The sequence below is a fragment of the Chaetodon auriga genome, chromosome 14, assembly GCF_051107435.1.
Source record: "Chaetodon auriga isolate fChaAug3 chromosome 14, fChaAug3.hap1, whole genome shotgun sequence".
Classification (NCBI taxonomy): domain Eukaryota; kingdom Metazoa; phylum Chordata; class Actinopteri; order Chaetodontiformes; family Chaetodontidae; genus Chaetodon; species Chaetodon auriga.
Genome location: NC_135087.1, coordinates 15,788,190 through 15,801,691, shown reverse-complemented (window position 1 = coordinate 15,801,691; position 13,502 = coordinate 15,788,190). Strand labels below are relative to the sequence as shown.

At 45.4% G+C, this 13,502-nt stretch overlaps 1 protein-coding gene across 3 annotated transcripts in view; it reads left to right on the top strand.

Moving 5' to 3' along the window:
- The window catches only part of LOC143331338 (AT-rich interactive domain-containing protein 1B-like), a 167,687-nt gene that overhangs the window by 133,929 nt on the left and 20,256 nt on the right, over positions 1-13,502 (top strand). For 2 of the 3 annotated variants that reach the window (XM_076748099.1, XM_076748098.1), the window contains exons 8-9: positions 6,606-6,924; positions 8,001-8,171. In XM_076748099.1, coding sequence (XP_076604214.1) covers positions 6,606-6,924; positions 8,001-8,171 — 490 coding nt within the window. The remainder of the gene's footprint in view (positions 1-6,605; positions 6,925-8,000; positions 8,172-13,502) is intronic. The other variant, XM_076748100.1, reaches the window with a different exon arrangement.

The following is a 13,502-nucleotide window of genomic DNA, read 5'->3' as shown; positions in this document are numbered from 1 at the left end:
CCAGTGTTTTTAAAGTCTTCAGAAGACAATAAAAGAGGTTTTTTTCATAATTCATCATTCATCTTACCCCACTCAAACAGGGTGTATTTGTGAACATTAGTTAAATTTCCATTAAATACATGTTAGAAACTTTTACAGCAGAATATTGTATCCAAATAAGAGCAGCGTCACACTGCTCCTAACGCCACTACCCAAAAACAGGGATTTCTTACACCTTACTTGCAATTGGGGCTGTCTTCAAAGCACACAGCCTCGAATTGTGATGAGACGTTTATTGTTTTTGACGTTGAAATTCACTGTTCATGTATATTTTCTGGCCTGTATTTACCACAGATTCACGTTATTCCACACAAAAGGCTGAGAAACTGTACTCTGATGCACCACATTCAAACATCAGGCTTCGAACAATAATATCTTAGCTTCGCAAATCTGAATCTGTGCAGCTAACGAACAGAATAGAATATATAAATATATCCAGTTAACCTGCTAGAATCCGAGCCCAGCTAACTGCTGTGCTAATTCAAGCTGTCACTGCAGGTGTTCCAGATAATGGAGCAATACTCTTTGGCTCAGTTTACCGCAGTATATAGGCCTGTTTGATAAAGCATTTGGTAAATCACTCACATGAGCCATCAATCCCAGCCTCCTACTGATACTTGAGATAAAAAAAAAAAAAATCACAGATTCCAGCAAATTCGGGCAGAAAAGTTTGGATCGCTCTCTATTTTTAAGCATTCTCGGCTCGCTTGTTTTCTACAACGTGCAACTCCCAGCCATCCAACAAACGTTGACATCTGCTGTTGTACTTCGTTTTCTGCCTTTGGTGACCCACCAGACGAAACATTATGGTATTTTTTGGTAAATGTGTATTTTAATGTGTCACCTTGATAAATGCGCCCATCCGCGCGTGTGTTTTCCCAAAAATTGTGGCCTCTCCCTCGCATTTGTTAATGTTGATTAATAGCCCTAATGCATTTGGTATTTGGTCTCCCTTCTCCACCCACTCTTATCTCTTAATGTGACTTTGGCTGGGCTGACAGCCCAGTAAGCAGAGAGAAAGAGAGAAATAAAGTAAGCAGAGAGCGACAGCGAGGCGGACTAGCCTGGAAGAAGCTCTGGAGGCAGATGAGCGTGAAATGTCACTGGGATGACAGGAGAGATGTTCCCTTCAGAAACAGAAAGAACAGCTCAGGCCTCCTGTCTCCTCATCACACACATACAGTATTCAGCATGTATATATATAAACTATATATACACTCGCATTCAAATTTAATATACTTGCAACTGACCTGCATCTGTCCTGTATTAGTGCTGGAGGATATGTTCAGACAGTGGTGCAGCGAAGACCTGAAGAAGTGGTGCCTCTTCAGTGACTTCATTTCTATCTTTGCTTAGTTCTTTCAAGACCAAAACACACAAAGATATTGATTCTCGCTCTTTTACGACCTGCAGTCTGTACATTTCCCAGTTTATTGGGCAGATAAAATTAATGATGTATAATACAACAGTCCTGCAGTTGACCCTACTTTCATGTAATGTTTCGGATATTTTGTCACCTTGTTAATGCACAAAGGGACACTTGTCAGTCAGAATGAAAGCAGCGCTCCCATCGCCTTTAGTACTGGAAACCGTTCATATGAACTCCATGAGATAGCCAGGGCTATAGGGTGAACAGGGCAGACAGCTGCTGGTCATTGTTCTTCATGACAGCTCCATCTGCTTCCCTTCCCTCTCCCCAGCACACTAACAAATTAGCCAAGCCATTAGCCAACACAGAAACGCACTCCCAAGTTTCTGAACTCTGTTTTTCTTGGCCCGTCTGTCTGTCTGTCTGTCTGTCTGTCTGCTGTGGGAACCTCATACATGAGCCTTAAAGTTGTGTTTGTGTGTGTGTGTGTGTGTGTGTGTGTGTGTGTGTGTGTGTGTGTGTGTGATACAAAATTGTCATGCTTGCCACACACAGCAACACAAACAGTTTGCAGCACACCAAAGAGCATAAAAACTGTTTGGTGTTGTGTGACTCTTTTATCGGGGGGGCTGTAGTGCAGCTTGTGTAATCGGCTACATAAGCTCCATCCAACATGGTGATACATGAGACTGCAGGAGGATATGGCTGTTCTACAAACAAAGCTAAAATATTTAGTAGATATTCCCAGAGATCTTTGATTGGATATTTCTGCTCCCTGGACTGTAAGCGAAGGTTTTCTTCCAGACTGATGTAAAGTCAAACCTTGCCAACGCTTTCAACCCTTTGCGGCTTTCTCTCTGTTTAAATGAGAGCTCTTAAAGTGAGTGGACTGCCCAGGATTTCCCCAAAAATATTTCAGCTGCTAAATGTTTATGGCTTCCCTTTGAAATCCCTCTTTATCCAAAGTTAAACTGATCTCGTACTGTGTGCTGATATCAGTCTCTCCTCAGGACTCAAATGACTCCAACAGCTGTTTTCAAGACATGAATTTGGACATGGTACAGAGCCAGCACGATGTGAACAGTGGACACACAGACAGACGGGGGAGGAGGATATCAGGCCATTACAGGAAAGAGATTTGGAGTCTGTCTCAGCTCTGCTCTCTCTCCCACCCGTCGCATAGCTCCCCCCACCACCGCCCTCCCCCCCCTCATGGGGTTAAGCACTCCGCTGGTAATGACCATGCTTCAGACAGCACTTTTAAGCCTTGGTGCCTTGCTGGAGCCGCGGTGTAATTCAGCCAAAAAAGCCAGTGCCTGGGGGAGGGAATGGAGTTTTTTCGGAGGAAATTGACAGTGTGTGGAGCTCGGCAGCCCCAAGGCGCACCCGAGCCCTGCTTAGGCTCAGACACCCTGCCGGGGAAGGTGCTGAGGTGGCTGAGAGAGGATGTGGAGGCCTCTGGCAAGAGAAGACACTGCAAAAAAAAAAAAAAAAACCCATCCCAGCAAGTCATACATGTACACTGCAGTCTAATACTAAGTCTTAAAACTGTATAAAGCAAGCAAAGCAATTATCTGTGTGTTTATCTGTGCACATGCTCCACGTTCTGTTAAAAAAGAAATCATTAAACTTCATTAGAAACAGTTAAAAGTAGGTTTTCAGTGAAATAATATAGTACTACTACTAATGAGACAATAAGTTACATCAGAATGGAAAAATGAGATTAGCTGGTGTATCGTAGCGTCCATGCTGAGGTTTAGAAAATGTAACTCCTGAGTAAGATGGAACGAAATGAGTACCAGGGAGCCTTGTTCTTGTCAGCACACTACACTTCTGTCTTGCCCCCCCCTCCCCAACCAAAACCATCGTCCTCCAACCACTACCACACACACACACACACACACACACACAAAAAAAAAAAAGTAAAAGAGAAAAGTGCTGTTATTCATTTCCTTTATTTGTGTTCAGCCTCATGTGGACATGGACAGTCTGCCCTGCTCCTGTCCTTGGCAGCTCAGGCGTGCAGCCATGTAATCTGCGTTCCACTCCTTATTGATGGAGTTCACAGATCCGGAGGGCGCGTCGGTGCACCATCACACCATACTCCACCGTAGCTGGGAGAATGACTGCCTCGGCTGTTAGTATTGGACGGTCCAGTCTGCTGAGGAAGCAGTAGACGTTAATCTGCTCGGTCACACTCCAGCTCTCCCGCGGGACTGCAGGGATTAAACCCGGCGCAGGATATAGCGTCCGCCGAATGCGTGACCGTGCTGGGAATTTCCATGTAATTGTGAACGGAGTACCATGAGCTCTCCTTCTCCTTCTCCTCCCCTCCATCGTGCTATAAATACCACCAAGACTCCCCAAAGGCACCAACTGCCCGAGAAGCAGGCAGGAAATCAAGACTCAGCCACAAGGACGTGAGAAGGGACAAATAAGAAACGACATCCTCCTTGTCCTCGTTTTCTCTTGTCCCTCCTTGATTGGGTGCCAGAGTAGCATGAGTAGCATGCAAAGTAGGTGAAGTCAATGACACAGTTCCGTGCATATATGTTAGTGCAGCGTGCTTAAGTTAACACAAATTTCCTTCTGTTGGCATGTATGAGCAACAGGAGGTGGGATTTCTGAGTGCTTACGTTGCACCAAAAAGCCTTCAGCTGCTTTCACCTCACAGTACCTTATATGAATTTCATGGCTGAGAGAGGGCACGCAAATTTGTTTTCAACGGAGGCTAACTGAAAAATCAAAGTTAGGAGTGTTTGTTAGACATGATACGGTATATTCTGTAGTTATCTGTATTTCGTATTTTTTATGTAATCCGAGTTGCATTTCCAAAGCCTTAGAAAGCATGAATGACTCCTCTGAAAACACCTAGAATTTCAGGGTTGCGTTCTCAGTCATTTAAAAAAGTGGGTTAGTACACTATCTGTCCTTGAAGAAGTGCTCTGGCACAGCAGCGATCCTTCAGGAAGTGAATCATTCTTGTCAGGACGGAGCAGGACTCTCATAGGAAAGCTTAGCATTAACCCGGTCCCACAGCTGCTCTGTCTTTCCTTTGTCAGCTGAGGCAAACATAGCCCACAACTAGAACATTTTGAATGGTAGTACATCAAGACTGATGCGTCCTCTTGATGCAGCGTGTCGACTCAATGACACACTTTTTCAACACAAACCTCATCAGTTAGATTTGGCCGAGCGTCGCCAGTAAATTTGCATCATGGAAACTTCTCGACACTCACTCCCACTTTTGGGACTTTTGGCCCGTCCGCCAAAATGGGAAAAAGAAAATGCAGATTGTCAAAATGGGACTGTGTGATATAAACAACTCCCCGGGAGGTGTGCTGGAGTCTCAGTCTGTCGCAAGGGCCAAAAACCACAAAGTGTCCGCCCAGGCTATTGAGAATGTATGGCAGGCAGCCACGACATGGGGCTCAACAGCTGTCCAAAGAGGGCTGAGAGAGGTCGCTGACTGCGGCCTTGTTCATCTGCAGCAAACCGTCCACCCGGGCCGAGAGGACGGAAACTGCAGGGCAGCGTTCCCAGGACTTTCCACAGCGTTATAGGCAGTCACTTATGAGTGGAAGAAACATGGAAATATGTCTTTCACTGGTTGCAAGGTCTCAGAAGCATTATATATGCATTCACACAGACAAGTGGATGGACACACACACACACACACACACACACATGTACTGTAAACCATACATATCCTCCTGTGTTCATTAGCAGATATCCTTTCTTCCTGAACGCTTCCCTATTATAGCCCCAAAACCCTTGACAGGTGTCAGCTGTACTCAGCTCACCGACTCACCAAAGCCTCTCCAGAAATAATCCGCTTCTTCTTTTCCCATCTCCCACAGTAGATTTCATCACAATTTCTGGACAAATTCAACCGGAGCTGCTGACTTTTATGGGAAAGACTTTTATTTTGATTCAATATAAATCCTATCTCGGGGGTTGGGGGGGCAGCAGTTTGTTCCCCCTACCTTTCTGTCTGTCTGTCTTCCTCTCTCTCTGCCCCCACCCTCTGCTGCTTCTCTCCCTCTGTTGGACTTGCAGGCTTATGTCATGTGGAAAGTGTCTTCACTGAAGCAGCTCGAGGACACCGAGAAGCCATTTCCATTTTCGGAGATGTTTTTTTTTCCCCCCGCGTGGAATATTGTCATTCAACTTTCCCTCGTTTGAGCGTGCAGAAAAGCCTTCAGGTTTTAAAGGGACTTGATCCCCTTTTCCAGACATATTCTCAGAGGATTAAGCAGTGAGGCCCAACTAAAGCACCCTTAATCAAATCAAAATAAATAGCCCCCTTCACAATGGAGGATGCCACATTTTCCATTTCTATTTTGCAGGGGATTTGTCCCTGGGAGGGAACATTGCAATGGAAAAGGCCCAGTGCTTGAAGAGAGAATACAGCGTGATGTGCTCTGTGTGTGTGTGTGTGTGTGTGTGTGTGTGTGTGTGTGTGTGTGTGTGTGTGGGAGTGCACTGCACTTACATGTACAGTAGGTGTGTTTCAGTGTTCCTGTATGTATGTACATGTTATCGTGGACAGCATGGTGATTCTCTCCCAGCTTTTATTGCAGCTGGTGTTGGAGTTGAGCTGAGCTTTTAGAGCCAAAATGGAGGGGTTTAAGTGTGCCTTAGGAAAGCTTCTGGCATTGCGGCCGTGTGGCACTCCAGGGCACCAGCAAAGCATTTACTGCAGATTAGAGCTCCTCTCAAGTGTTTCACAAAGTCAGCCTTAAGCTTGGCAATTGTTCCTCGGGCCATCCGGCAACCTGCAGCTGTGAAAAATGTCACCACACCCCTTATCGTTTGTCTGGCCTCCACTGGAGGTTATTGAGGTTATGAATCAGAATTCAGCTTTGCACGTTAGATTTCTCATTCCTCATCTGTCACAGGATTATTTTCTTGATGGATGTAATAGTTGTATGTGTCACTGTTGCAGGTATAAGGATATCCGCCGACAAGCACTTGATAAACACTCCACTTCTCTCAAATGAAGTGATTCATAGCACCCATCTGCGACTGCACTATTTCACAGCAGCCATTTTGGGTCATTCTTGTAAGCAGTCTATCAATTTCAAGTGGGAAGTTAAATGTCTCAAGTGACAACAACCCATGTTTTACCTTTTGACTGACGTTATGTGACACATTTTCAATGTTTGTGTCATTCACATGTGCGGTTTTCTTCCAGGTAACTACCCTCGGCCCTCCAACTACAGTGGGACTGGCAGTACCAGCTACAGTGGCCCCGGCCCCGGCATGACCAACAGTCTTGGAATGAACGCTAGCAGCCCCATGCATGGCCAGGGGCCCGGCCAGCCCATACCTGTGGGACGCAGCCACGGGCCAGGGAGCCAGAACAGGGTGTACCCTCCCATGGCTCCCAGCTCCCCCAGCATGCCCCAGCCAGCTGGGCCTGGGATGGGCCCTCCTTCTTTGGGTAGTGCTAACCGCAAGGTCCAGGAGGCAGCTGCAGCTATGCCAGGACCTGCTAACTCAACACACAACAGGTAAGAGCACAGGAAGACCTCAGGAACCCCAGTTTCATTAGGAAATCTAACACATTTTTCTGTTTTGCTTTGTGTGGCTACTCACCTAAATGTGTGTATATACAGTATATGTGAGAATGTGTGTGCATATTAGCATATTAATTCATTGCAGCTGCATCTGTGCTATAATGGTCCTAAAAGGAAGCTGACAAAAGAAAGAAGACTTCAAAATATAAATGGCCCAAACTCTTTTGTGGGACTATTTTACTTCACCTAAAAATAGCGGTATGCTAAAATTAGGGGCCAACAAGCATCTCTATCTTACATCACTCTCTCTGCAGGATCGTCTGTGGGGAGGTGTGCTGAAAAGCACCGTAGAGAGTTTCTGTGCCACAGAGTTTGTCTTTTTTCCAAGAGTCTTTTCAGACGTGCAGGCAAGAGTTCGTTCTCAGGGGTTCCACGCTTCTATGAGCCATTTGCGGAACTATCCCTATTTTCCCACATCTCATAAAGTGCCTGACATTTTGATAGCTGGCACTATACACCAAATGCCATTTGTTGCAGAAAGAGAAATATTGGCTTGTGAGAAGACTGTATGGGTTGAATGCTGCACTGTCAAAACATAAAAGGAGAAAAAGCAAACCACAGGTTTAACTGTAAAAACACCAGAGACAGAGGTGACACCAAGCACCTTAACACAAATACAAAGCACTTTGATGCTATAACGGTATATGAGTTAAGGGATATATTTCTCCATCAGGGTTGGAGCTTTGAATATATGTGTGTTTGTAGTGTTGGAGTCCAGGGCTGTTGCGGGATTGTGTGGGCAGTAAACTTTTGCTGAACCCTGCCAGGGGAACTTGTGAAAACATGGCCGTCTTCTGAGAGGAAGGGTGGATTTCTGCACTTCCTCCACTCGCTGCGGGTTTTGCCTAACAATGCACCCTGGGAGCAGTCTCTCCAGCACTCTGCAGGCTGAAGTGGCAGATTAACATTTGTCAATGTTCATTCCCATTCCTGATGATGCATGAGTCACTCTGTAGACTGTGAGGCAGTGATGATATTTCAGATGAAGTTTTTTGTCTTTTTGTCGGGAGTCTGTTGACGCCGTTCTGCAGGCAGCCTCCATATGCGAGGTCTCCGGCCCAGATGCAGCCACCTCAACCCACCTCTGCCCACTGGCCCACACCCCACCCCGCCTCTGCTTCCCCTCCACCCAGACCTCACCATCCACCCATCCTGCCACCCTCACATTCACAGCACTATAGGTATGTCCACTACCCTCATAACACATGTGTATGTGTGTGTGCGTGCCTTTAAATAGATACTGTCTATATGTGTGTTTGTTTGTGTGACATGTGGCCAAACTGAAAGTGATCGTGATGGTAATTCTCACCAGCGCTCCCTCTCAGATCAAAACAAGAGGGGTCATCATTGTTATCATTATAATTGCCATCATCACCTTCATCACCATCGCTGTAGTCATCATTATCATCATCAACATGTCTTAGTCACTCAAGTGAGCACGCACAGTGTGATGCATGGACACACAGACACGCTCACCAAGTTTCACATTGTTGTGTGTACTGTGTGTGTGTGTGTGTGTGTTTGGGGGGGTTGGCTGACAGAATATGCGTGATTAATTACGTGCATCGGTTCTGTTCACACACATACACACACACAAATGCTGGCCTAGCCATTAAGAGACGTCTGGGCTGTCAATAAGAAGTGGCACGACATGATCCCCTCTGCTGGGACCAATCAGACTGCCTGTCAGTCTCTCCTCACATGCACCAAGACAGCAGAGAGGCAGCGCTGGCTGCGGTGCTGCTGCGGGAGGAGAAGGCTCTGTCTCCCACTCTGTTTGTTTACATATCTGTCTCCAAAGTGTGTCCGTGTCTTCACCTATTTCTCCACCTTTAAAGTGATCTATTTTGATTCGCTGTTGTCTGTGAAAGCACCCCTGGGTGCTTTGTCTTTGCGAGGTGTTTTATCTCCGTCTCAGGCACTAAGCAGTCATTAATGTGTTGGTTTGTTTTTGTTTTTTTTTGACTGTGTTTGAAAGATCACATTTGAAGCAAAAAGTCCAGTGCAGCGATGGCTTTTTCTTCGGATTTTCTATTGGACGTGTTTTTATCTGCCTCTATTAAGATACAGCGGCTGTTGCTATGCATGCTAACGTCCAAATTGCTGCTGTGTTTATTCAAAACAGAGCATCACTTCTACTGCAGTAGAGGAAAAAGCAAGCACTGGATGTTTAGAAGAACAAAAGATTTGTATAAATATATAATTATCATATATAATCTGGTGTGAAAACTCTACCAACGAGGTGAGACTATTTGTTTTCAAAGCAGATCAGGGTTCACAGGTTTGACTCATTTGTCATAGTTCTGCCGTCAACTTCTTTCAAAATATTGATTTTGTTATTGATTATACATTTTTACTACAAATTGGAATTAGTCTTGTGGCAGAAAGCTTTTTTGACTGATTTCCAACAAACAAAGAGCTTAAATGTTGGTCACGATGGGCATTTTTGCACAATCCTCCGGTTCCCGTGCTGCCTGTCTCACCCTCCCAGTTGTTCCTGTCTGCTCTCACTCATTCTACCTCTTTCATCCATCCCAGCCTGCGTCTGTTCTCTCTCCTCCCACCTGTTTCACTCTTTTTTACCAACTCTCCCAACTGTATCGCCCTCTCCGTCTCTGTGCAGCTCTGTTATCCTACCAAGAATGTTTTATCTCCCTCAGTCTTTCTTCCTCCCAATTTGCTTTTTGTTCTTCGCCGTCTCCAGCACAGCCTTGTTATGTTTTTCTTCCTCAGATCCCACTTTAGAACATCTGAGGGAGATCGGGAGAAAATTGGCCTCCGAAAACCTGCAGTTAAAGGCTTCAGTACCCCGTTTGCTCTCCAGATCTCAGCGCAACATTCTGAAACATTCAGACCTAGTTCGTCTCTGTCTGAGAAACAAGTTGTTAGTCGTAGCACACGTCTAGTCTCACTCTTTGATGCATCAACCCCGAGTGAGCTGCCACAGCCACCCGCCCAAGACCTTCCAAATCAGGGGCTAGTTAGCGGTGATGTCATTGGCTGGTCTCGTCTTCTTTTCCTCATTTTCCTCAGCACATCCCTGCACTACATCCCCACTAATAATCCCTCTACATTTACACCTCTCATCCCCCATCTCCATCCTCCCCTGACTCACACACACACACACACACACACACACTAGTAGACACCCTCCAGCTTCATTACGCTGAGTGAAAAGAATGCCAAATGAACAGAGGAGGGCCACTTCTGGTATCCCATGTCTGCAGGCGAGGGTCGTGATTAAATCTTCATAAAGTGTGGCGTGAGTGGATTTCTCCCTCGAGCCCTCTCAGAGTTTTTTCCTCCACTGGCCGACTGGAATCAGAAACAAATGTCCTGCTTTTATCAGTTAATCAGTTTGATTGGTGGTTGAGGGGAAACAGTGTTGGCCTAGAGAGTTTGGGGAACATGAAAAAGAATCCTGTTGCTCTACTAAGAGTTGAATGGATCAAAGAGCAGTGGAATTTCATTTTTAGGTTTTGCTAATCAGATTTTTTAGTAGTTTAGGAATTGAAGTTTCATTCATGCATTCATTCAACCTTTATTTTAACCAGGAAAGTACATTTGGACTCATGATACTCATTTACAATATGGCCAAGTTTAAAAAGGATACAGTGAGATGCAAATGAAATAATAATGCAATTAAAATGTAAAGAAAATGAAGAGCTTGAAGTGAAATAAGATTGAAGATTTAAGTTGTCCTGAGAATAAAAGTGAGGGAAGCTTCAGCTTGTTCGACATGTTACTCACTTTGAAAAAGTAGAATGTAAATGTCACTTGTTCATGCACTGTCACCTAATTTCCAAAATAGAGGGTGGTCAATGTTGAAAACACATTATTTTTCTGGAGTAGAGCGTTGGTTTCTTGAAAAGTTGACTTTTTGGGAGTACCAGGCTGCCAGTTGTCAGTATGATGAATTGCTGTGTAAAAAGTCTGACATGTTATGTTCAAATAACATGGATGATGTCAGGCCTGTCAGTGTGGAGGAGGTACAAGTTTGTTTGGAAGAAAGGTGCTGTACAAAATTTTTTACGGGCTGTGGATTGATGTGGGGGGATTTTTTTTTTTTTTTTTGGAAAAGAGAAGAGAACAGAAAGTATTAAAAGGTATAAGCTTTTCTTGGCAGCAGCTTCTGAGGACAGAATTGGCTTTTCAAATGACTTTCCAGCGCTGCCGGCGACACTCTACAGAAAGTTCCTGGAGCTATAGGAACGGGCTCTGTCGAAAAAATAAGCATTTAGTAGAAGAAGAGCAAAGCTCAGGAAAAAAAATAGTCGTAAATCAAAGGGAAATTGAAGGGAGAAAAATGTTGGAAGAGGGAAGAAGAGAGGAGAGGAGAGTGCTCCCAGGCAAATCCTCGCCAAATAATTCATTTCTGACCTCCTTAGTAAGTAAATTTGCTAAATAAATAAGAGCAGCGCTTGAATGTCAAGAACGGGGGATGCTGCCTGTGGCGCTTTGTCGCTCGCAGTCTTGGCAGTGCTACGGAGCGCTCTGCTTTCATTAGATGGGCAAAATAAATGGCTTTTCCTCCATCCATCCTGAGCTGTTTGATGTTTAGGAAAGAGGGGAGGAGGAGGGAAGAGTAGCTTTTCTCTGGATTTAATATGTTAAAAGCTGTCCTTTTATTTTTTGTGGGGGGTTTATTCTGACCTCCCCTCCCTGAATGTGTGTGTGTGTGTGTGTGTGTGTGTGTGTGTGTGTGTGTGTGTGTGTGTGTGTATGTGTGGTGAGTTGAGTCAGGAGTTTGGAGGAGCTATGAGCCCAAGCTGCCCTGAGAACAGATTGGGTCCATATATAATTCATGGCCTCCAGCCGATCCACTCCATCCTTCCATCCAGCAGCCTCTCTCTGCCTCCTTTTCTCTCACTTTCTTCTACACACACACACACACGCACACCCACAAAGCAGAGGGATCGATAGGGAGGGACGCTCAGCCATCACACACTCCTGCAGTCCCAGCGCTTCTGCTGTCTCGTCCAGTTAGCAGCGCTGGGAGGCATCAGCGCGGCCTGTCACCACGAATGAAGGACAAAGGCGCTGCCACTTCTAGAGAGACACCGTCAGCTGGTTGGCTGGCACCTCGTAACCATGGCATCCCCTTGGCAACGGCGCCCACCCCGCTCATGAACACAAGGACACGCTCAAACACACACTGACACACACACACATACACACACACTCTGCCCATGGTGTGAAAGTGGCCTTCTCCGATGCCCTTCACACATGTGGACTGAATAGCAAAAGGAGAGATGGCTCTGTGTGTGTGTGTGTGTGTGTGTGTGTGTGTGTGTGTGTGTGTGTGTGTGCGTGTGCGTGTGTGTGTGTGTGTGTGTGGGAGTGCACTGCACTTATACATACAGTAGGTGTGTTTTAGTGTTCCTGTATGTATGTACATGTTATCGTGGACAACATGGTGATTCTCTTTCAGCTCTTGTGTGTGTGTGTGTGTGTGTGTGTGTGTGTGTGTGTGTGTGTGTCTGTGTGTGTGTGTGTGTGTGTGTGTGTGTGTGTGTGTGCGCAGAATTAGGGGAAAAAACAAAGTAGAGTGAAGCGTGGAGCATTTAGATAGAGTGAATAAAAAAACAATAGAAGAGTAGTTATGACTTTGAAGTGACTGGAGTGAGAATAACAGTGTGTATGTGGAAGGTCTTTATTTCAGCTGTGTGATTCAGTGGCTCTTCTGTCCTAATGGTGTCTGAACAGGCCGAACAAAAGATTGAACATTTTCATACATCTGTAATGGCAACATTCGTAATTCTAACTTTTCTTGAAAAAAATCCATAAAACTCGGAGAGAAGGTAGACTTTCCCTGCACTATTTCTCTCTTTCTCTCCTCAGGCCACTCCTAGACAACAAACTGAGAGTGCGCCGACCTGACGGTGGTAGGATACAGTAGATGTTTCTTACTGAGAGTGTGTGTGTGTGTGTGTGCGTGCGTGCGCGTGTGTGTGTGTGTGTGTTCCCTCGACTTAGTCTCATGGAACAGCGATTACCTCCAGCTCAGGGGCCCTGAGCTGGGAATACGCCCCCCATCGGTCCACCAGGGACCCATACACATTCTACTCTGCCTTAATTTCCCTCCCTCCTTCTCTTTTTCCCTCCACTCTCCTTCTTCTTCTCTTCCTCTCCCTCCATTTCCATCTCTCCACCCTCCTCTCTCCCCTGCTTCCACTCTTCCTTCACTCACTCTTTCTCTCTCTCTCTCTCTCTCTCTCTGCTGCAACAGGATGTTTTTTTTCCCCTGGCACAAAGGTGCCCGAAAGCAAGATGAATGCGCTGTGCCTTTTTTTTTTTTTTTTTTTTTTTCCCAGATAGCGGCACATGCATATATTAAGTGTGATTAAACGCTGTGCAATGCCTCCATCAAGTGCTTTCTAATGGGCTTTTTTATGACATGAATTAGTCATAATGGAAGAGCGCCACAGCCAAAAACCTCCAACCACTGTTGTTGTTGTTGTTGTTGTTGTTGTTGTTGATTTGGATATTTCACAGTACACATGAGAGCTTCT